The sequence below is a fragment of the Dromaius novaehollandiae genome, chromosome 2 (genome assembly GCF_036370855.1).
Source record: "Dromaius novaehollandiae isolate bDroNov1 chromosome 2, bDroNov1.hap1, whole genome shotgun sequence".
Taxonomy (NCBI): domain Eukaryota; kingdom Metazoa; phylum Chordata; class Aves; order Casuariiformes; family Dromaiidae; genus Dromaius; species Dromaius novaehollandiae.
Genome location: NC_088099.1, coordinates 105,315,685 through 105,338,442, shown reverse-complemented (window position 1 = coordinate 105,338,442; position 22,758 = coordinate 105,315,685). Strand labels below are relative to the sequence as shown.

Below are 22,758 nucleotides of genomic sequence, written 5' to 3'. Positions count from 1 at the left end.
GAAACGCATACAGCAGCACCTCTCTGGTCCTTCTTTATGGCTATATCATTTTCAGTCTATAATTTGCCATAAAAATTTCACTGTGGGTTTAAATTTAGCATAGCCCATCAAAGTCTGGGAACTCTTTAACATTTTTGTTTGTATCAAATTTTAACAAAGTTCAGCCTTTGAGTCAGGACTGGAAAACACTGAGAAGGCTGTGCTAAATTTAAAAATCTCTTTAGTGTTGAATGCCTTTGCAAGCTGTTACTTCTGAATGTGAACTAAGCCTTTGCTGTGTGTGCATGTGTGTAGTGGTAAAAAAAATGAAAAGATTTAAAAGTAGTTAAAATGTGACAATTAGCTGCTGTACATGCTCAGGAGCTTCCCCAGCTTTCCCCCCAGTCCATGTTTTCTTTATCTCCTGGGTGGTCCTTACCACCCCCCATTTCTGCTTCTTCACCCTCCCTTTATAGGAGGCCTTCTCATCACAGTCATCATCCTTCCTGCTGAGGAAGGCGAAGACTCCTTTGGGAGCCAGCCAGTGATGTTCTTTATTTTATACTTGCAGAACCAAAGAGAGATGAGAGGTAGAGAAGATAAGAAGACAGCATTTTAATGTGGGAAATAATGCTGAATCTCAAACCTCTCAAAGCTGGGCCCAGATAAGTAGCACGAAGAGTGTAGTGTGGCTCTCAGGGATGCTGGGCCATTTGTCCTGGGCAGTTTTGGAAACAAATCTTTTCTTCATTCTTTAGAGAACTGTCTATTCAGCTGATGCAAGTCAGCAGATGCTGTTCAAAACAAAAGTATTATGCTAATTTATGATGGCTGGATAATCCTCTAGGGTATGGTGTAATTCTGTGGACAGTGAAGTATTAAGTTGTAAGTTGGCTTTTTTTGGTATCCTTTTTGGATGGCAGGAAGTTTATTAGTCTGCAAGGTGCCTCCCTGTGAGAGAGGGCTGGGAGCAGACAGGCAGGGAGATTGTATGCATTGTGCAGCAGGTTTACCCTGATGGTGGGTCTTTGAAAGCAATTGAAGCTTTGATGAAGCTTTCTCTGCTCTAAAGAGGTGTATCACTCAAAATCAAATTTGCTTTAACATGTAATTTTAGTAATACGGTATTTCTTCATTCTCCCCTGCAGCTTGGAGGTAGTTAGGTCACTGTAAAAGTATGGTAGCAGATCTTGCCTTATGTGATAATGCGTATACACAGGCCAAACTTCATGGGAGATGCATTATTGACTTAAGTAAGTCATTTGTTATAGGCAGATGAAATGTCCTCAGTCGCCGAGGAAATATTCTGCAGACCTTGAGGTAGAAACAAATTTGCCTTAGTCTCTTTTCAGGGTCTTGATCACATCTTGCCCAGCAGTTCCTGTTGACTCGACACCTACAGAAAGGCATTGCCTGAGTTTACTTAATAGTAAAAATAGCAGTTATGTGATTTTTGGAAGGCCTAAGTAATGCCTACAGTATGGAAGTTGCTTTGCATAATAACTCACAGTCACCTTGAAACAACAATGTGAGGCTTGGTTCCATCAGTTCAGTAACAGTTTTTAAAGGCTGTTTATATCTTTGCTTCAGAAGGTCTCTAAGTACAGCTCACCAGCTCTTGACCATTCTCAGCATAGGCTGGATGTGCCCTTAAATTGAAAAGGAATGTATAGAAAGCTGAACTTAAAACGAAAGTCTCTCACAATACTGTTTTCCCATTTGCTTGTTATATAACACAACAATATTGGTGTAAAATGCTTGTAACTTTAGTAATGAAGTAATTAATGGCCTAAAGGGCTTCAATGTATTGTGATCAAACAATCACTTAGCCTATAATGCCTCTGAACTTTTCACCATGTAAGACGTTATACTGTACTTGCTTAATACAATTATGGAATAATCCTCAGTCCAGTTTCCTGGAGTGATACAAGCAGCCTTTTCTTCTCTCCATGTGTTCCTGGTTTACAGCCTAACTTGGAAGGGAGCTGTTTTTGTGAACCTTTGTTTCCCTGCACAGCGAGGTTCAATTCCAACATATTTCTTATTTGAGTTTGTTTTGAAAATGTTTGTGCTCCATGTCAGTCCAGTGTACGTTTTGCTGGAATCTCCTCCTAGGGTTTTATATAACAGGGTGCAGATTGAAAGAAATACTCATTTTATTAATACAAAAATGTTAATAGTGTGTTGTGTTTATTTCCACCGTTTTGCTTTTAATCTCTTCATCCAAGTAGAAGATTTCATGTTTTCTTCAGTCTCAAGTTAATTATCTTTCTTTAGAGTTTGGACAGCACCAAAACTCTGCATCTGACTAGTCCCATCTTTGAAGCAGTTCAGGCTGGATCAGATCTTTGTGGCTAGTTCCTATCTCCTATTTAAGAAGGCAGGATAAATTTCGATTTAAGAAGTTTGGATAAAATTCTGGGTCTGGCTCCCCATAATTTTTTCTTCCTTTGAAACCTATTAAACTGTGGAAGAGAGGGGAAAGGAGAAGGGGATTGCCTGAAGATATTTTTTGAATTTACATATATTTTTAAAGGTTTTATATTTGAAAAGTATTACTTCTATGCAAGTACAAGGATTCTGCTAATATTTTTATGGCCTGGATATATTTTGAAAAAACAAAGTAATTGGAAAATGTTGGATCTGCTGTTACCGCCATCTGCCCCTGCCTTAAAAAATTTACATGGTTCCATACACACATTTTAAATGATCCATCATATATCATCACTTACTACAGTACTTCATTCATGTAGGTGTTAGTTTTTGTGTGCAAAAGGTCAAATCTTTTCAAGCTTAATTCTGAACGCCTGCATTTTATAACAACCTAATTCTTCTTTGAAGTTGAAGTATGTATTTTTAGTATAATAATTTATCTTTAGGTGGAGCAAAGAAGAAAAAAAACACATTCCTGCTTCAGATCAAGTCGACTAGGATCTTTTGGTTGGTTGTTCATATATCTAACATCAGAATGCTACAGTGTGGATAATATGTGTTGAAAGCTGTAGAAATGAGGACACTCAACAGTCCCTGAATGTATCTGTCCTCGAGTAAAGACAGAGCATTTTAAACATAAAAGCTGGGAGGGAAAGAAGAAAGTAGTTAGTGAATTATTTGTTCTATATGCCATGCTTTAAAAAAATAATAGAAGCTTGAAGTTAGCTCTTGGCTTTACTTGAGCTAATTCTTTACAAATCCTTTTAAAATGCACACTAGACTTGGAACATTTTTTTTTAGGGCCAAAGAGTATCAGTGTAAAACTAGAACAACAATGTCTTTGAGTTTGTTCTCTTGGCTTCTGGGAGCTGAGTGGGTGGTGAGGAGTCCCTTCCTTGTAATAATGTTTTTACAAACAGAAGTTTTGCAACAGTTTAAAGAAGGTAACTCAGATGGAAAAGGAGGAACGTGTCAGTGCATTTTATTTGATTGTAAAGCATTTTATAAAAAACAATCTCTTTCAGAATAGAGAATAGGTAATGAAAATCATCATGGGTGAAATAATGAAACATGTAGGGATTAGAAAATTATGTAAGTAGATCTGTTAACTTTGTTTAGATTTAGTAACTTGGCTTTCTAAATGTGTTTCAGAAATTTTACACAGTGCTGCCTGTTCGTGTCGTTATAATTAAGGGTCTCTTGGTATTTCCATTACAAGAGAATGTTGTCTTGAGTTTTTAACCTAACATTAAAAATAGAAAAAAAAATGCCCAGGTCATGTTTCGACATATGATGTCTGAGCCCAGATGTACCGTTTTATACTGAATTTAATTTGAGTTCATTTTCTGTTTGTTGTGAGTTCTGTGATTTTTCAGGATATAAATTATTGTTATGAATAGCTGTTGTTCAATATGCAGTCAGGATGTTTGGCTGTGCTCTGATTTTGCTCAGCTGCCTGGCAAGGAGGTGGCAAAAGCATCTTTCTGTTGTTTGCAGCAGTACTTAAGGGCTCCTGAGGCCCCCAGGATTTGTTGCACTAGTAAGGGGGTATGGGGTATGAAGTATGGCCAGCACATTGTTCCCTCACTGCCGGACACCCTGCCTCTTCCAGAAGCTGGGGAGCATGCTGGGCTCTTCGAAGAGCCCTGGGCTGTCAGGAGATGCCCCTTTCTTTCCTTTCAGGCATGCAGTTTTTCTGTCTGGTTTGTAATGCTGTAGAAAGGCTAGAAGTTGACCTTCTGTGATTGTCACATAGTAATTTTTTATACACTGATAAAAAGTAGTTTGAATTAAATACTAACTTACTGTTGGCACAGAAGATCTGGCGGTTAGTTCAGTCAATAAGCCGTCAGATAGGGGTTCCTTACTGAATAAAATCTAGGCAGACTGGCTACTGTTTTCTCTTGGGAAGTAGTGCAGTCCTTTCCAAAAAACAGAGAAGCAGGCCAAACTGAACATTTCTGCAGTGCTCTTGGGGGCCTGGCACGTATGCTTTTGGTACTCATTGAGGGTCTAACATGCAGTAGTTACAGTTTCGGGAAAATTTTTGTATTTGACTCAGGAGATTATGAACTCTAGTTCTTTTAACGGGAATTTACCCAGGGGAAGGAAATTTGAAATTCACAACATTGAGAAACTTCAGCTGCGGTTAGTGCAAGCTCTGATTGCTAGTTTATGCAGTCCTGCAAGAGAGCTCCGCTGATTTCAGGCCCACAGCCCCCCCAATGGATAATCTATGCTGAACGCCTAGTTGAAATAAATTTGCAGTGGCTCCATTTGAGATTTCTTCATTGGGTCAATTTAAACTGTTTAGGGTGTTGTTTGGGATCCCAACTAAAAAATCTTCAGCCTTACACAGAGCTGGATTGATAAGAGGCTTTGTTCTGTGCTGCATCCTTCTCATCTCAGAGTCCACATCTGTAGCCTTCAGGACTCCACATAAATTGCCTGTTTTCTTAGGCTTTTCCTAGGCATACTGGAGAGAGTATCAGTTACAGAAGAGATTAAATCAGGGGATCCTCAAATCTATGAATGTATGCCTGGAGTATTCCACTGTTCTAAGAACTTTGTATGAAAACTTGGAAACTGAATTTGAGGCAGGGAAGGGGTAAGGTTGAAGCATTTGTTGCCTGCTACAGCTGGCTAACAGTGGCCATAGGAACCAATCAATAGAATAAATACAAGTTATTGTAGTGAAGTCACCTAGAAAACCGTCTTCTTTTTCCCTTCAACCATCATTAAAAACCAAGCAATAATTTAATGCACAAAGGATACATTTCCAGGGAGAAACAAAATAAAGAAGTTTTAAGTTTTACTAATTCTAACTTGCAATATATTTTACATATTCAGTATGAGCCAATTTATTTGATTAGATTATGATTCCAGATTTCAGCCTGCATTAATATCTAAGGATTATACATTTCTTAACATAAGCATTGTAATACCTGATTTTTCTTTCCCTGGTCCTTTCTTGGGTGAATGGATACATATGTAAAGACTACATATAGTGCTGGCAAGTGGAAAAGTTTGCATTTATGCCTGAATAATCCTAAAATTTGCCCACAGATGTAAGGCCTGCTTTCCTAGGGCTGTGGAAGCAAATTTGCATATGTATCCACCCCATTACTGGAGTGCTAAGGTTCAGGTGGAACAAGTGAAGTTAGTAAAGAGTGAGTAATGGTGAAGACAATCACCTGTTTATGCAGATTATGCCTACTGCTTGTATTTCTCAATCTTTGCTTTTCCACTCTGTCCTGATGTCTACAAGGTGACTGAGAACAATATAAAAATGCACTGATGCAGAACCCAGTACCCACCCAGCCTATGCCAGGTAAAGAGATGCATTTTAAAGACAATAACAATATATTACATTTTTCAGAAAGAGCCCTGCTAGAATTCCTAGAGGGGTCAACTTGGGCGAATGTTACGGTTACTAGACACCTCTCAAGAACCAGACGATAAAGAACAAATTTTTGCTTGTCTTGTCTAGGTAATGCCAAACAGGCATGTGGGATGTGTTTTGGCAGCTGTGTGTACAGGGACAGATGTGACTACAATGGGCAGAGAGGCTGTGTGGCTGCTGATATGGCTTATGATGCCTGCAAATCACTCGTTTCCTTCCACCTCCAGCAAATCATCAGCTTGTAGATCAGAAAGGATGACTGAACAGACACACAAAGTATTTTTTATTCCCAGATATACTCTAGGTACCTCCATGGTGACTGGCTTTGGAGGAATTGACTCTCCTGGGGCTAAAATAGGGGCTGGCAGGATGATGAATAATACCAAGGTCAAGATTACAGTGGAGTGATGGAAAATGTGATTTCTCCCGTTGCTGAGTTCCTAATGTGATGACTCATAGTTGGAAGGGGAGGGTGGGGGGAAGGTGGCACCTCTTGGCAGGAAGAGAGGAGAAACAGGCAAACCATCACTCCACCCTAAAAAGCTCCCACACTTGGGGAAAAAATGGCACAAGATAGCCATGGCTCTGGAAGTTTGCTTCAACAAATGTGACTTAGAACATCTGATTCCTGAACATACTCTTCAGCAGAGTTGTCTATTTTTCAGATGCTATGGGCACCAAAAGGAGTGCTGCCAGTAAGATGTCAGAAGTGTGTGAGCAAGTTTTTATTCATATTGTATATCCTTCTTCTCAGAGGAGCTGCTGCCTTTGTACTTGCTGTTCCTTATCGTAGTGGGTAGGACTGATAGTCTGATTATCCCAAACTTTCACTGAGTCTTCTTTCTCTGTTTTTACACCTCACAGAAACAGTTAGGAGGTCAAGTTTACTAAGAATTGTAGTTCAATTGCCACATCAGTAAGTATTATTATAGTTAATTACAAATATTGTTATTCCAGGGATACATATAAAGGTTTGCAGGTTTTCAGCAAAAGGACTTGCCATTGTAATAGATGCATAAGTTAGATGTAATATTGGTTACAAGACAGAGGGAAACTTCATGACAACCAGGTGGCTTTTGTGGTAGATTTATCTATAAAAATGAATTGGCTCCAGCTTTTGAGGAATATGAGCTTCGACTACTTCATTGCATTATTGGAGAAAAAAAAAAACAAAAACAAAAACGAAAAATCCTCCCAAGGAACCTTTGGCTTCCAGCTTTGCATTCAGCCACTTATAGATCCTTTCCTTTACATAAAGTCATAGAACATTTCTTTCACTGGAGCAGGTCATAGATTAGATTAGAGAGTGTAAGTAAAATATTATTCTAATTAATTCTGATATTAATATTTATAAGGTTGATCAACAGTCTTTCCAAAACAGGGCACACTGTAATTTCTTTTATTTCAATGGAGAGAATTTTGGCAACAGGTTGAAAGTGCATATTTATTTTTTCTCAGGGTATATGCTGATTAGTTAATTAAATATTTTCACCAGTCAAAATGACCTCTGTATTTGGGCTGCATATTGGTTTACACTGGATTTCTCATAGCAGCAACATTTTTGCTGCATTGACTTCAGGTTACAGAAATAAAGTCTGCCCCATCCATTTTAAACCTGGTTCCGTATCAGGCAGAGTAGTGTACATCCTCTGAAATCTCTACCTTTGGCAGGGAATGAAACTGAGCTGAGCTGCTCCTGCTAGCCCCAAGTTCCTGTTTTGTTAAAAGGTTCATAGCAGGTCAGGTATTTTTCAGTATATTTTTAAAAGCTTGGTTGGGCTAATTTAATTTCTGTTCATTAATTCCTCCCCCCACACCTCCCTTCAGAATAAACGGCCCTTCACACGAATCCAATTTAGCTTCAATATACCTTATTCAGACTGCCTTTTATTGCAAGCCACAGTTCAGCCAGCTGTAAGATTGCCCAGCTGCCTCAGGTTTCCCAATTTAGCCCTGGAAATGATTTCAGCATGGCTAAAACTTCACTGGCCAATTTGGAAGCAGGATTCAACTTGTGAAAAATGTCCCAAAATGGCCACTGAAAGCAAAATAAAACAAAATACACACACAAAGGAAGGTGGGCATAAGGAGATCTGGTTGGGGATTTTTTCCTAGGGTGAAAGGATGCATATGGGCTGTGCAGCAGAAGTTGAAAATCAATTCTTAGGCTTGCACTTCTGCTACCCTCTGAGGGACTTCTCTTCTTGGCCTGGGCTTAATTGCAGCACTGATATAAACAAGGGGCTTAGTGTGAAACTCTGTACAGGCAGCTGGAGGTGAACTGGCAGTGAAGACCAGGATTGAGTTTAGCACTGAGGCAAAATAGCCTGGTTTTATCTGGGAGCAATAGTAGGAAGGAAAAAAAGGTTTGCAGCTGTGTGGTGAGAATGCATGTCTAATCAAAGAAATCCAAGGCATCAAATGTTCATATTTAAATGGCTAAGAGTAAAAAATAGTAACACTTACATGTCTTACACACCATTGAACTTGAAGCTATGCACAGAGGTCTTGCCATTAGATCCGAGTTGTATTTTGCAGTGTCCATGTGTGTGCAGCTCAACAAAGGGTTGATTAAGCATGGATTTATTGTTGCACTTTTATAGAAAACCTTAGCGTGTCTTGAAGTTTATAGAGACAGACATGTTAATGAAAGCCTTTTGGCAAACCTAGAATTCCAGAATAGGTAACACTTAGAAAGTCTGATCTTGCAGTTAAGGAGAAAAATATGCCTATACAGCATGATTCTGTAAATGCTATTTGATTCTGTATATGGATCACAACAATCAGGGAGCAGAGCACACAGGCTGTTTGCCCATGTAACACTTTGTTTGTCCCAAGGACCATCTTGGTATGTAGGAAAAAGGAATTATTTCTTGTTGGTTGTAGTAGACTGCTTTAAAAAATTACGTAGTCTTTTAAAATTTGTTATTAGTTGTAAATAACTGATTTACAACTCAGTAAAGGTAAGGAGAGGCATGTATCTTTTGAGGTTAATGGATGTCAAAAAGATGCCATAAAGAAGGGGAAGAGGAAAAACACAGGTTTTCTTATTAGCATCCTCAGATATATTCGTGCGTTTTTATGTTTATGGAGGTTTTTTCTGACAGTTTGCAAATACTGGTAAGAATAGAATGTAGCTGTGAAGGAAAAATCTGGTCCATTGGACATTTTTAGTTAGCAAGTGCTATTTGACTTCCAAAGGAAGAGAAAGTAAATTCTTGAGGCCTGCTACTGACAATGTAACTAATGGCTTCAAATGTATGTCTGAATGCATCATTACCTTGACTACACACACATTTCTGTCTTTTCTCTTCTAAAACGTACTTTCCCTCTCAAATGTAGGGTGCCATCATTTTAGAAGGCACTGGCTGCACAAACTGAAGTTCAGGGTCATGACAATTACACAGCAACATGTATATATGGGCAGAAAAGTAATTAGAAAAAAATATGACCATCAAGTAGTGTTAAGTGCATGAGCGTTTCCAAAGTACATTTATGTCTTTGCCTAAAGTTAAGCACTTGCTTTAGCTTTTTTCTTAATCAAAGCTGAGTTAGGTTTGTCATAATTACACAACTTAGAAGGTGATAATTGATCACTTAAAATCACTATTTCTAAAATAAAGCAAGATTTTTAAAAGGGGATTTCCTTGTCCCCTGTGATGAGCTTTAAACAAAATAGCTTAGGAATGTATGATGCGCTGCAGCAAGACAACTTCAAATACTTCTGTTGTTTTACTTCTTTAGAATTTTATAAGTAATTATTATATAGGTAAGTGATGTTTATTTTGATTATTGCAGTTTGCAAAAAGAGACTCTGGTTACTGTGTTGTGTGCATGCTTGTTTTTGTTATAGTTTAAAGGGGCTTCATTTCCCTTCAGTGAAATGTAATTTTGCAAAAATATCTAGTACGGTCATCACTGAGTTTTTTTCCATGTAATCTCAAATTATATGGACATCTAGTGCATTGCTGCAAAAGTGCTGGGGCAACTGACACTTTGGAACAGCTGACTCATACTAGTTGTTAACTTCAGTGTCCTCTTTGAAAAGTTGACCCGTACGACTACACTGTGGGAATCAGCGTCTTTCAGATTATTTGCAGATAGTCTGCACTTTTTCAGGGAGGGGAAAGTACTGAGGACAGATTTTCAAAAGTGCTCATCATCCAATTATGTCCCCAGATGTTTTAAAGATCTCCTTGTCACTCAGCAAGCTCTCAGTGCAAGCTACCTACTCCTGAGTTGTTTCTGAAGAATGACTCTGTGTGGGAAGCAATTACTGATGGTGCAAACATTTTAGATCGTGAAATAGGCTGTTTGTTTATTTTAAGCGCTGCCTGGTCTCTTGGGACCCAGACCAAGATCAGAGTGCCAGTTCTGTAGATACAGTACAAGGAGACTATGGGAAGTCCTTTCTTGAAGGAATTTACACTTCTAAGTAGCCAGACTGAGCAGCATGAACAACATCAGGCATTTAAATAGACATGGGAAATGGGAAGGAGTGCAAAGAGAAGGGGATAAGAAAATACTACATGAAAAAGTAGAATATGGAGGACACGTGGAGTAAGGCTGCTGCGTAGAGACTGAGGGAGGAGTGGGAGGGAACCTCTGGAAACAGCTATTCGTCATGGGGAAAGAATGTGAGAACTGTTTTTTTAAAAAAAAAAAAGTTGGACACTGATGACGATATTGTTGTCCCAAGGTCCTTCTTTCAGCTGCTTGTCATGGATCTTGCCAGCTCAGTTTTTGGCTTCTTTCTCTCAGCAGCATTTCTTCCTCAGGTTCATGTGGCTAGAGGAAACAAGGAGGCTGCTCCACTTCTGATGCTTCTGAAATGGGATCTCCAAACAACTTTTCTCAGTATAAGAAGCCTTGTGTAATGTTTCCTCGGGTACTAGTGATGTTTCAATCAGGAACAACAAAGCGACAACAAAAAATAGTTGGGTTTGTTTCCTTTTTAGTTAAAGATGGGTATTGCACACTAGAAAACATGATTCTAAAAGAGACGTCTTGAGGATTGGATGAAGTAACGTTAAATTGCAAACTCACTTCATTTTAAAATCTAAGTGCAAGAGGAGGATTTTTAACTGATTTTCTAAAGATTTTACTCTGAGCAGAGATGTAGCTAAACACTTTGTTTAAGAATTACAAGTTCTTTGCTTTATATAGCTTGCCACAATGATTGCCTTTGAATGCTGGTTTAGTTTTGTTAATAAATTGTTATTCATAATGTTTTCATCCTTGAATGCCTTGCAGTTTTTATTACAGGTCCCTTAACTTGCAGGTGTCGACTGCATACATATTTCAGAAATTCTATACAAAATATCATTTTGATGCTTTTTGTTTCTTTTTTTGAGAAATGCATCTTAAAAGTGCATAAAACTCCAGACTCTGTTTCTAGATCTAAATACACCAGAATGAAAGAGCATCTAGTCTTCCTATTCCTTCCTGCTTATGTCTGTTCTCCCTTTTGCCTTCTTTTTTTGAAAGTTAACATTTTACTTTAGCTGTGATATGTGACAGGAAAATGAGGGAAGTGGAAATGCAAGAGTTGTTGAATTCTGTGGGCAAATATCCTTTTCTATCTTCCTTAGAGAATGTCAGAACATTGGCATTACAGCACTGCTATACCTTTTTTTTCTGTCTCTCCTTAGGCACACATACCCTTTCTCCTTATCTATGTAATATGATTATGTTACTCTAGAAATGTTTTGAATAGTGTCCTGGAGTCCAAAAGAAATGAAAAAAAAGCAATTTACAAGTCTATATGCAGATTGTATGTGATCATTTAATTTAATTTCTTAAGCATTCAGCAAACGTTCTTACAAATAATTTCTAACATAGATTAAGAAGATAACTATGAAAAAGGCAATTGGCATATGTGATGGGAAACTAATTAATAAACTTGGTTTTATGCCAAAAAAGATAGTGGTATGTTATGTAAATAATCATTTATTAAAATTAAAGCCTGGTTTAGACTGTCACAACTAAGTTGATGTAGACTATTGAGGCATTCAAATCTAATCTCTCATTTAAGAAATCAGATCGAGTTACCTTTTCCATGGGAATGTTATTTTCTGCTTTTTTAGTTGAATGTGTTGATGTCATATTAAAAAAAAATACTAAGAATTTGGGGAGGGGGGGAGAAGGGAAGGAAGTAGTGACTCTTGGGTAAGTACTGCTGGAGTAAACCATGTAATACCAGATGGTTAACAAAATGAGGGTGTTTTTCTCCTATTACATACAATGAACTATTGACCTAATCTGAGGACCCTAAGATTTTTTTCTGAAACTATAGATTTACAACAATATGAATTTTTATTTTCTTATTAAGACATTATTTATTAAGTGTGAATGTGTATCCAGCTTACTTTGTTAACAAATCTCTTTTAAAAATGAAAATGAAATGAAATACCTAGATGTCGTATTGAAAAAATATTTCTATACCAAAAGTCACTGTTTCATCCACATAGTGCCATCTGATGGAACTATCTGATATAGATGAATCCAAATCTTAGGCTGCATTTGCAGCTTGTTTTTAAAATGTGTTGAAGTTAAATGAAATTTTGCTTGTGGGAAAGTGCAGTAACTAATTTCTGGGCATCTTCCGCATTTTCATTTTTCCATTGAGCAACTCATTCAGTGAGGCTATTTTTATTGCTAGTCAGAAGTGAATGATCTGCCTGGTAGAGGCAGCAGCAAAGTGTAAAGTGTGTATCTTTCTGACGTGCAAGAACAAAATAGTTGAGCTGTGAGGAGTTCTGTTGCCTTTAGAGATGTCCTGGCATAACTGTATTTTTTTAAAGTTACTATATGCCCATAGAAATTGTGAAAATCACTTTCCCGAACTTGGGATGCATCTTGGAAATGCAGATGCTGCCGTTTAGTGGTCTCTCTTATAAAGAGGTAGATGGAATGCCTTTAGCTACCCGTATCCAGAACATAAATCTAACAATATTTTTCATTTTATTTTAATTAGGAAAGAGATTATTGCTCTAGATTTTGAATGCTTCTGTTTTGGTGTGCAAACTCGCCCAACCTGTTGAAAAGGTGAGGACTGTTCGATTCAGGAAATTAAGGCCCTTTATGGTATCTGAAGTTGTGCACTCAGAACTGAGATACCTAGAATAACTAGCTGCTTTTGCAAATGCAGGGATCCTGTTTGTTTCTTTACCTTGCTGCTCTTGAAAAAAAGGAAAACCTGAAAATAAAAAACATTTCCCAGGCAGACAGTGGCTTTCTAACATGCAGAATAATATCTCTGAAGGGGCTGGTGTATCTGCTGACTTAATTGCTGGCTTCAGAAGGTGCTGCTGAGTTTTCTTTGGTCCTGGTGCTTTGGGGAATGGCGTAATAAATAATTGCGTCTAGCAATATAGCATGTACCTGCAAAAGCTGTTCTTTGCCAGTTTGCGAGGACATTTTGTGTTGGGCCTGCTGTCTGGAAGTGTGCGCTACCTCTTTCAGTTCCCTTGTGGCTTCAGGTGCTGAGTTCTGCCAGACCTGTTAGGCTCTGGAGGGAGCACTGGCTCATGAAATATAAATATCTATGAAGGTTTTTATAACTTGGGCTCTTTGAGCGTTAGAGCTGATAGGTGGTAGTTAAGCTAAGGCTGTGTGCCGTGGGCTGGGTTGTAATGCACTCTCTCTTGCTAATGCTCAACTTGGCCGGATTATGGAGGGAGAGTTTGGGCCTGTGTGTAGGCTGTTTCTCCAGAGTTCAGTGTCTTTGTTTTACTTGCATTTTACCCTTGTCTGCATCACTGATCGGCCTCGATAAGAAAGGAACAAAGTCAGTTGTGAAGAGTATTAGGGGAATAATTTGATGGTCTCTGGAGCATAGCTCCAGGATCCAGTCCAGCAAAGTGCTGGAGCCTTCCTGCAGCTGCTCACTTGCTCTCCATAAAAAAGCAGTGTTTAAGAAAGCACAACAGGTTTTCTTTAAGGTCAGTGTCATTTTTTACATTCTTTCATTGTCTTTTTCACATCTTCCTAAAAATACCCTGATGACAACTTCAGAGTTTGTTGAAATCCAGGTTTTGAATTTTGTTTATGAAGAGTTTTTTTTACCTCTGTCTTCCTGTTTCTTATATCTGTTTGAATACAGGTTTAAATTAAAAGTTGTAGTTCTTTGCTGGGACGTGTGGACACATTAAACTGATATATGTGCTAGATAAAGGTGTAGTTAAAAGTGTGGGAGGACTTCATTTTTCCCAGGGTAACTTTTCGTATTTGTCTTTAAAATGAGAAGTAATTGCACTTATCTCTGTAGCATAAAGCTTATCTTCACCCTAATTTAATTTTTGTCTAGTGTATTCAAATAAATTATAGCCCCTTGTTATTTTTCCAACACAGATGCCCATTATGACATTTCTAGGTCAGATGACTTCAGATCTCAGACTGTTCTTTAAAAATTATTATTCTATCCTTTTTTATCCATGAAGTATTCAGAGCATCCTTTTAACTTCTCAGAGGAAAGGTGCCAAGTTATTTAAGTATTTGATGTTTTATCATGCAGTTGTGTTAATTTTTCATTTACTTCAACAAAGCTTCCCCACACTTCACAGTTAAATGAATATTTTGAAAGTTAACATTTGGTGGGGAGTTTATAGATAAATGATGAAACCTTGTAGCCTGCAAAGATAAATCTTGAGTAGCTGCCAGTAGGTAGATGACTAACTTCAGTTCAAGCAATTTAACAGCAATCAGTTTGAGGTCAAGTAACTCTGGACAGTGTAGTTTAATGTGTCGTCTTTTTTCCTTTTCTTTCTTTGCAAGTAAACCACTGCTGACTTCTGCTCTCGTAATTTAACTTTTTTTAGTACATTTCCTGTAGATTGTTCCCCTCAGAAGTCAAGTAAGGTACTGCCAGGATTTGAAGGGGACTGGGAACATCAACAAATGGAAATGACACTAATGTGAACCAATGGATTATTTGCATTCCAGTGCTTAAGTTATCACTTAATAGTTATAGGCTCTGGTGGCAAGACTGGACTGTGTTATGTTAGACTCAGGAACAAATGCTAATATCTTCAATGTTTTCAAATTCCCAACCATATTTGGTAAATTGTGCTAGTGTCGACCCTTCAAGGCTGCCAAGAGTCTTGTTGGCAAAAATGCCACTTTGGTGAAGAAATAACTTCTACCACAGCTCTATTTGAAGGCTGTCCTCATTTAAAGGGGCATCATCCCACTTCATCATGATTCAGGTTTTGTATTTTTTTTTTTAATTAAATATGTTCATCTTCTTAATAATGGGTTTAGTGTAAATTACCCTTATGTATTACATGCTTTTCTCTACTTTGAATAATTTAATCTTTTATTATCCTTTCAGCAGTAAAGGATCTAGTTCATCTGTTCTGCAAACTGTTGCAAATTGTTGTACAAATCCTTCTGACCTGCATATATGCGCTCATGTTCTTTAAAAATGAAGCAAAATTAAAAGTTCCTTCGCATTGCTGAGTGCAGCAGATCTGACCCCAACTTTTGAAAGGACACGTTCTTATACGTTTAAATACAGGATTTGCTGTACCAGACCAGTCCAGCGGTCATTCTAGTCCAATGTTCTGTTTCTGAGAGCAGCCAGCTCACTGTGCTTACAGAGAAAGGACGAGAAACATTAAGTGGGCAATTGCGGAATAAATGCGTCACGGGGGAAATTTCTTCCGCTTTCTTTCATTCAGAGTTTGATTTATGCCCTGAGGCATAAGAAGTCCATTCCAAGCTTTTGCAGATTTTTTTTGTTTAATTGTGTGCTTTTTAATACAGCTAATGCTGATCAGAACTTAAAATGAAAGTTGTGTGTTGTGTATTTGCACATTTACTATGCACAAAAAAATTAAATGGAGAAAGCCTGGGTTTAAATAATGTTGATGCAATAGAGAAAATAACCTAAATCTCTTTTTCTTTAGAAAGTATAAGGAATTGAGTTTCATATGTACAAGCAGAATTAGAAAACCTAATATTTAAGAACATTTGAAAGTGTAGTCCCTTATCATTGCATTTGCAGACATCAGGTGGAAAACTGCTGTTTCTGTGGTTATTCCATGTGGACTCAGAGGTTTGGCTAAATGTTTGCCCATCTTCAGGATTGGATCCCCAATCACAATCATTTGAGAGATGTCTTGAGCTCTCTTAGGGCCTCTGATGCTGTAAAATCCTCAGTACTGTGGAAAAAAAGGTGTTTTGAAATCACCTTTTTTACTTTTTTAAGTGAATCCTCACACAAATGATGGCTCCTTGCTGCTACTGCAAAGATCTTGCAAGAATGTCATAATTCTCATCACCTAAGAAATATCATGTACTACCTGTTGGATCACTGCTCAAGCAGTACCTTGATATTCGTAATGAGAACAAAATGGTTACCATTAACCTTTGAAGGTCCAGTGCAGTATCAGTATAAATGTGTTAAAATAGAAAAGAAACATCGTCTTATTGCAGAATGAATCCTGTGATTCTCCAGCAAATGGAGATCTTTCAGATTTCTGTTTTCAAGTAGTACAGGTCAGTAGCTGAAGCCACTTTCTTTTGTTTGGGTTTTTTTTTTTTGCTACTTTTATGCCCTCTGCTTGTCAATGGACTGCCTTACTTTAAGAAAAATAAGTAAAGGTATGGAAATCTGTTTGAATAAAAATTGAACAAGTAACTCAGGAATTAGCCCAATAGTTGTATAATTGAGAGTGCTGGTGTGTCTGTACACTGTGTGCATTCAGACCATAAAGTCCCTTTCTAATGAAGTCATTGTTTATAAAGCAGTTCTTCCTTAAAACTAGGTTGCAAATAATCCTGCAGTGGTTGAGGAATTTTGCTTCTTTTGAGGTGAACTGTTAAGAATTACTATAAATTGACACTGATTTTTCTTTTTTTTACTCTGTTATGTGCTCTTCCATATATAGATCTGCAACATACTGTGTTTACCTTTATGTGCACACACATACACATATACACTACAGATTCCTTTATTAAAAAAGAGCAAGCAGGAAAGCAAACAAGCAAAACAAAATTTGCTGATTCTCTTCTGTCTCCGTTCCCACTAGAGTGCTCGCTGTGCCACACTAGCCGCTGATTCATTTTTCAGATCTTGAATGATGACTCTTGCCTTGTGCCTGCTGTGTCTGAGATGAAAGCAGATGCTCTTGATCATATGGTGTAATCTGAATCCTCAGATTTCAATTTGACCTGGCAGGATTTCTTATGAAGATAGTCTCTATTCTACCCAGAACTGCTAAAGAAGAAGAAGAAGGAAAAAAGAAAGAACCACTGAAGTGTTATATATAGGTTTGTGTTGGGTTTTTAAATTTCTATCAGTGATTTCAGTGTTACGACTTCAGACTGTCATTGTTCCAGCTAGGGTGCTTAACCTAATAATATCCAAAACCCTTGCTGTGTATTGAAGCATTATCACAGAGCAGTGTTCAAAATTCATAGAAGTATCTTCAACAACTTTTTGCACTGACTTCTGCAAGCCTGCCTGCCCTGCACATTTAAACATAAGATTACTTTGTGCAGTGTTTAATTTCAGCAATGATTTCTTGCACATGGGGTCCACTTCTAATGACTGACAACTGCATTCAGCAATTCTTCTTCTCACGAATGAGATGCAGAAATTCTGCCCTACCTTGGCCAATTAAGATGGGGAATAAACTTTTATTCAGCCACTGTAAATTTCACTGCCATACTTCAGTAACCTAACTGGTTTCTCTACAGCATTTAGTTAGGAAAGCTAATGTTTTCTGTGGCTGACTGACCTGAAATATTTGGAAGAAGGTAATAGAGCAGTCATATCTGATGGGAAAAAGAAAGGAACATGCATCTATGATACATCTAGCTAGAAGCTAGCAGACCCATTCAAACACGAGCCAGCTGGCAAACCAGAGACCTTGTTTGGTCTAAATATTGTCTGTGTTGAGCAGAGTGACGATTAATTTGTCCTTTCAGTTTGCTGAATTGCCTTCCACCAGAGCAGTACAGGGGAAATGTTTCTTACATGGTTCGAAGGATTTTCAGGTTCTCAGAATTCACTCATGGTGGTATGACTTCTACTAGATACTATTCTTAACAACACTTAACAATCCTTTTCACATAGCTTTTGTATCTCCTTCCCCTGATTTTCAGGGAAATACATTTTATATGCACATAACATCCTGCTATGTCAAATATCCACGGAACATATCAGTCTGGTAATTTGAGATAGGCAAGCTAAGAAACATTGCAGCATGGAAGAGAGATCAGTAGGCATTAGATAAAGACATTGCACTTCAGGAACGTGTGGAGTGAAAAATATCCGGAAGGTTACTGAGAGATGAAGACTCAATTCGATCAGAATAACGGAGCTGGGCACAGATACGGATGTGCGAGCTGTTGCTAATAGTTAGGACTTTAGCAATTTTTTGCCAAAGTGGAGTGAGGAGAAGGAATAAATACACCTTTTTTTTTTTTTAATCTAGTCATCCAAAAAGAAAGAGAAACAGTAAGATATAAGTGATGGAAATCTGATTGCATTCAAATAAGGATGACCAGTTCTGTTGATGGAGAGAAGCGATAAACATGATTTGTGAAGAGCTTGTTCTTTGTTCAACTCATAAGGCAGAAGACATCACCAATGTAGACACTTGGGCCATGATGAATAGCCCACTGACTACAGCCAGTGATTCTCCTTAGAGGACTAACGGCAAGAAGGGACATCTCACTTGCAGGGAGCAGACCTTAGTCTGTTCTTGTTCACGTATTAATCAGAAATTATGTCTTCAGAACACCCTGGATATTGGTTTGGAATAACCAAAGCTCATTTCAGGAGATTAAGACTCCACCAAACTTAAGGAACAATTTAGTGTATTTTGAACTGTTTTCTGCTACAAACTGTAAATCCCACAGTACAAGTTGTCATTACAGATTACTTGCTCCAGTACAATGGCTAAAAGGCTTCAGCCACAGTCTAATTATGTGACAGATTTTAATCTGCACACTAAATCTTAGTCCACAGGATAATAATGGGTAACTGACTCCTGCAGTTGCTAATAAGTAGCCATGCACACAATCACATAACTGCAAAACAGAGATGGCAAAATATAAAGCATAAATTAAGAATGGAGTAATTATCTATTTCAAATATCATCCCTTCTCTCTGGGCATGGCCTTTTACCCTCCCCCCAAGATCCTGGCTTTTTCAGCTCACTTTTCTGTACATGCTTGTTATGTTTTCCTTTTAAAGTATGAGCGTCTCAGTGACAAAGTTCTGATATTAGTTTTGCTTACCTCGGAATTGTATTTTACATGCATTTATCATGGTTGTAGCTATCTGTCAGAAAATAGTAGAGCTTGAAGGGTTTCTGCACAGGTAGGTAGCATTCAAATACTATTTTGCCTGTCACTGAATGGGTGCCATTGTACCCTTAGCCCTTTTCTCCCCAGATTAGAAAAAGATTGCAAAAGAAGGCTCTTTGTTTGTTTGCCTTGATTATTAGGAGATCTGATGTTGGGAAAATGCAGGCATGATTCCAAAAGAGGTATTTAAAAATCTGACTAAATTTTGAGCCTCACTGAAAATTGTTATCCTGATGAAAAGTACCTGTGAGGAATATGAAGTTACCCATTATATTATGATTCATTACATTCACAGTGGATTCATCCCCAGTGTTAAAACAAATTAAAAAAAAGCAAAGTGGATCTTCAAAACTAGGAGATTAAAAAAAAAAAATCTCATGATTTATTTAACCTAAAAAGAGTAAGTGTTGATTTACTTGCTTCTTTGGTTTTCTAGGCTTTCAGGGAATACTCACGTTTTGCTTTCAAACTTTCCCTTGGAACTAGAGAGGCTGCAATTTCTTTTTTTTCTTTTAAAAAGAAACCTGAGAGCCTTCTGCAGTCTCAGGACTCCGGGACAAAGAGCTCTAAGGAAAACAACAAAGACCCTGAGTTTAGCAACAAAAATCACAACTCTGTGTTTACGCTGCAGTACATGAATATTCTGCCACTTGTGGCTTCTTGTCAGACAACTGAGCTGATAACTGCTTAGTTGTGAAAGTGCCTCTTAAAGAAAAACTCTCTGACCCCTTCTTTTTTCCTCTTAGCCATTCTTCTGCCTAACACAAGCTGGAGCCTTCCCCATTTCCCCCTCCCCAAACCTGACTTGTCTAGAAATGCTTTTCCTTCAGAGTAAAACAGTTTTTTTAAGTTAGAATAGAAGCAGAAGTCATTCATCAATACACAAAATTTGATCGATGGGTTATTTATTACATTAATGCAGTAAAATGGTCTTTGGTGCGGTGTTCAGATAGCTCTACTTTGTAACTTCTGACAAGCTCAGCAGCGTTGCATAAATGCATGGGAAGAAAAGCAAACCTTAACAAAGATGAAGTGATACCAGAAGAAAAAAAAAAAGGACAAGGTGCCAGAAGATTGATGAAATACCAGGTCTGCAATGAAAATTGGCTGGAAAAAAAGCCCTATTATTTGGAGATTTTTATATTATTATTTGAAGATTTGAAGGTTTTCTGATCTTTATGTTGCTTTTACTTTCCCAAACTGGGAACTACTATAAAGTACCTTTGGTAAATGTGTCATATTGCTATATATAAAGGTATTTCTGTCATTTGAACTCCACATCTTAAAATAGTTTCTAGCTTTTGCTTCCCACATTTTAAATCAATCTCAATATGCAAATTCAGGCTTTGAAATAGAAGCCGTTTGTCATGGACTAAAGGTCTGGTTACATTTTTAGACTTGCATTGTCCCTGATAAAAGATTTTAGTTTATTGATTTTATACTGAAGATGATTCCAAGACTTTTGTATTGCATACTAAATTAAGCTTTTGCATTGAAAGCCTGATGTTGTATCAAAAGCACAACATCTCGTGGATCATGTCACTTTGCAATTAAAGACAGGTTAACAGTCCTCTGTGCGGGTACTTTTCCCTCAAGCTGTATAAAATAGCGTAGTTGCTATAATACAGCTGTGGCTGATGTGGAACGCTAAGGCACAATCACTGAGTTGTTGAATTTTAGAAAAGCATGTGTGAGGCAGAGAGAGGTTTGGACTTTGCATGGATGGTTTGGCATGACAGTTCTGAATGCGAGTCTGACATCTGCTTTTTTACCCTCTCCTCCCCTCCTGAAATAGTACAGTCACGTCCAATAGTGGCAGCACATTGTGTTTTCTCACTGTCACCCATTCATTCCCATTGATTAATTTTGTCTTTCACCAGACATAACTATGTCATGCTATCATAACTACAGGTACAATGACTAGGGTAATGGTGGCTTTTTAAATACTCTGCATCTTTCTCTTGTTCTGTCTGATCTCTGTTTTATCTCCTGGCATTTCTAGGAAATAATCATTTAATTATCCCTTTCTTGAGTTCCCTTTTTCACCTCTCTTTACCTCTCGCTCTCCAACACAACGTATCTGCTAAGCATCACCATCTTTTTTTTAACCTGATACCATCTGATTATTCTTAATTCCTACACTCATCATTCACTGTCGCTGCATTTGAATGAATGGGCAGCCCCCAGACTACCTTTATTCCACACAATCTTTGCTTGAACGCTGGTCCACAATTCGCAGAGGTGCCTGGCTCTGATACAGCCAGAAGGTTGTTTAATTGAATGCCACCGGCCATGTAAGAGAGGACGCAGCAGGAGAAAGAGATACACTTACTTTCTTAATAGGGTGTGAAGAGGAAAATGCAAAATAGCTACCAACTTCTGTAATTCATTTCAGAAAACCAGGGACTGAGCATTAGAAGCTGGTCTGAGCCTCAAAGCTTGGATCTAGCCCTGAACTTTCCTAGATCCTGAGTGGATTCAACGTGGTAATTTTTGGTTTGGTTTCCTATAGGGAATAATCAGAATAATCACCATAAAGGTAATCCCAGCTAATTGGAAGAGAACTCCATCTTCCATGAGGTTCAGGTCCATTCCAGTCATATGCTGGAAGAAGCAGCTGTATGTGCAACCAGTAGGTTTTAGCTGTGGTGTCCTCTCCTAGTTAACAACCATGCAGCTCTCTGAGGCATTTCTTGCAGTCCCAAGAACTCACCCATGCAGCAGCCTTGAACTGCACTTGTCCCCCTGCAAAGCAATACAGTGCTTCAGTCTCAGCATTTCCAACAGCATGCAGCTTGGCAAGCGAGAAATGCAAACTGCAAACGTGTAAACAGTTGCCGGGGGAAGGGGAGGAAGCCTCATGTAACAGAATAGGCTGCCAAATTCATCGCTGCCATGTGTGCTGTGTAATGCTTGTCATCTCAAGTGAGTCATTAAGAGGTTTCCCCCTAATGGTACTTTGAAGTGCTGTGACAGCTTGAGAGCATCTATAAATTGCCACAAACAGCCCTCATACTGCGTTAGCTAATTGCTTGCTCTTTGACTTATTAGGAGTCACTGAGTTAAATAATTTGTCACATGTGTGGCTCATAATAAATAATGTGACTAGCCAGTTTGTGAGCTGTTTTGGTGATATATAGTGCCCTTTTTTGAATGTTGTCACAAGCAGCTAACAAATATGACCCTGTGATTGTCAGAGCTTTGTGAAAATAATAAGGCCTGACAGGGCAGCAGGTTAAAAAAGAAACACCCAACCCCTGAGATATAATGAAAATTGCATTAATGTATTCTTCAGGTTTTCAATAAAAGACGGTTATCATTTTACTTTCTAGTAGCCAATAAAATGTAGGTATGATTTTATAGCAGAATGTATTTATTTTAACTTATGTAGGAATAGCTGTGAAAGAGATAACTGTTTCCTAGCAACTAGTTACTGAAAAAATCCTTCGCCATGTGATAAACAGTCTGAAGTAAGTATCCTTTAGGTGAATTATGAATAGTTTCTGAAATATGTTTAAAAAGTAATTCTCAGTACTTTCTCAACAGCTATATAGGCAGGCAGGGCAGGTGTTTTTGGAGCCTCGCCCTGGGTTCTGACTGCATGCTTCAGGGGGCATGCTTCC

General features: G+C 38.1%; 1 protein-coding gene across 4 annotated transcripts in view; it reads left to right on the top strand.

Annotated features, from left to right (window-relative positions):
* The window catches only part of GMDS (GDP-mannose 4,6-dehydratase), a 433,675-nt gene that overhangs the window by 222,594 nt on the left and 188,323 nt on the right, over positions 1–22,758 (top strand). Inside the window, exon 8 of one of the 4 annotated variants that reach the window (XM_064507106.1) lies at positions 10,594–11,058. The exons of the other annotated variants lie outside the window; for them this stretch is intronic. Coding sequence (XP_064363176.1) covers positions 10,594–10,692 — 99 coding nt within the window. The 3' untranslated portion in view covers positions 10,693–11,058. Of the gene's footprint in view, positions 1–10,593; positions 11,059–22,758 lie in introns of those variants that run through there. 4 annotated transcript variants of the gene reach the window in all.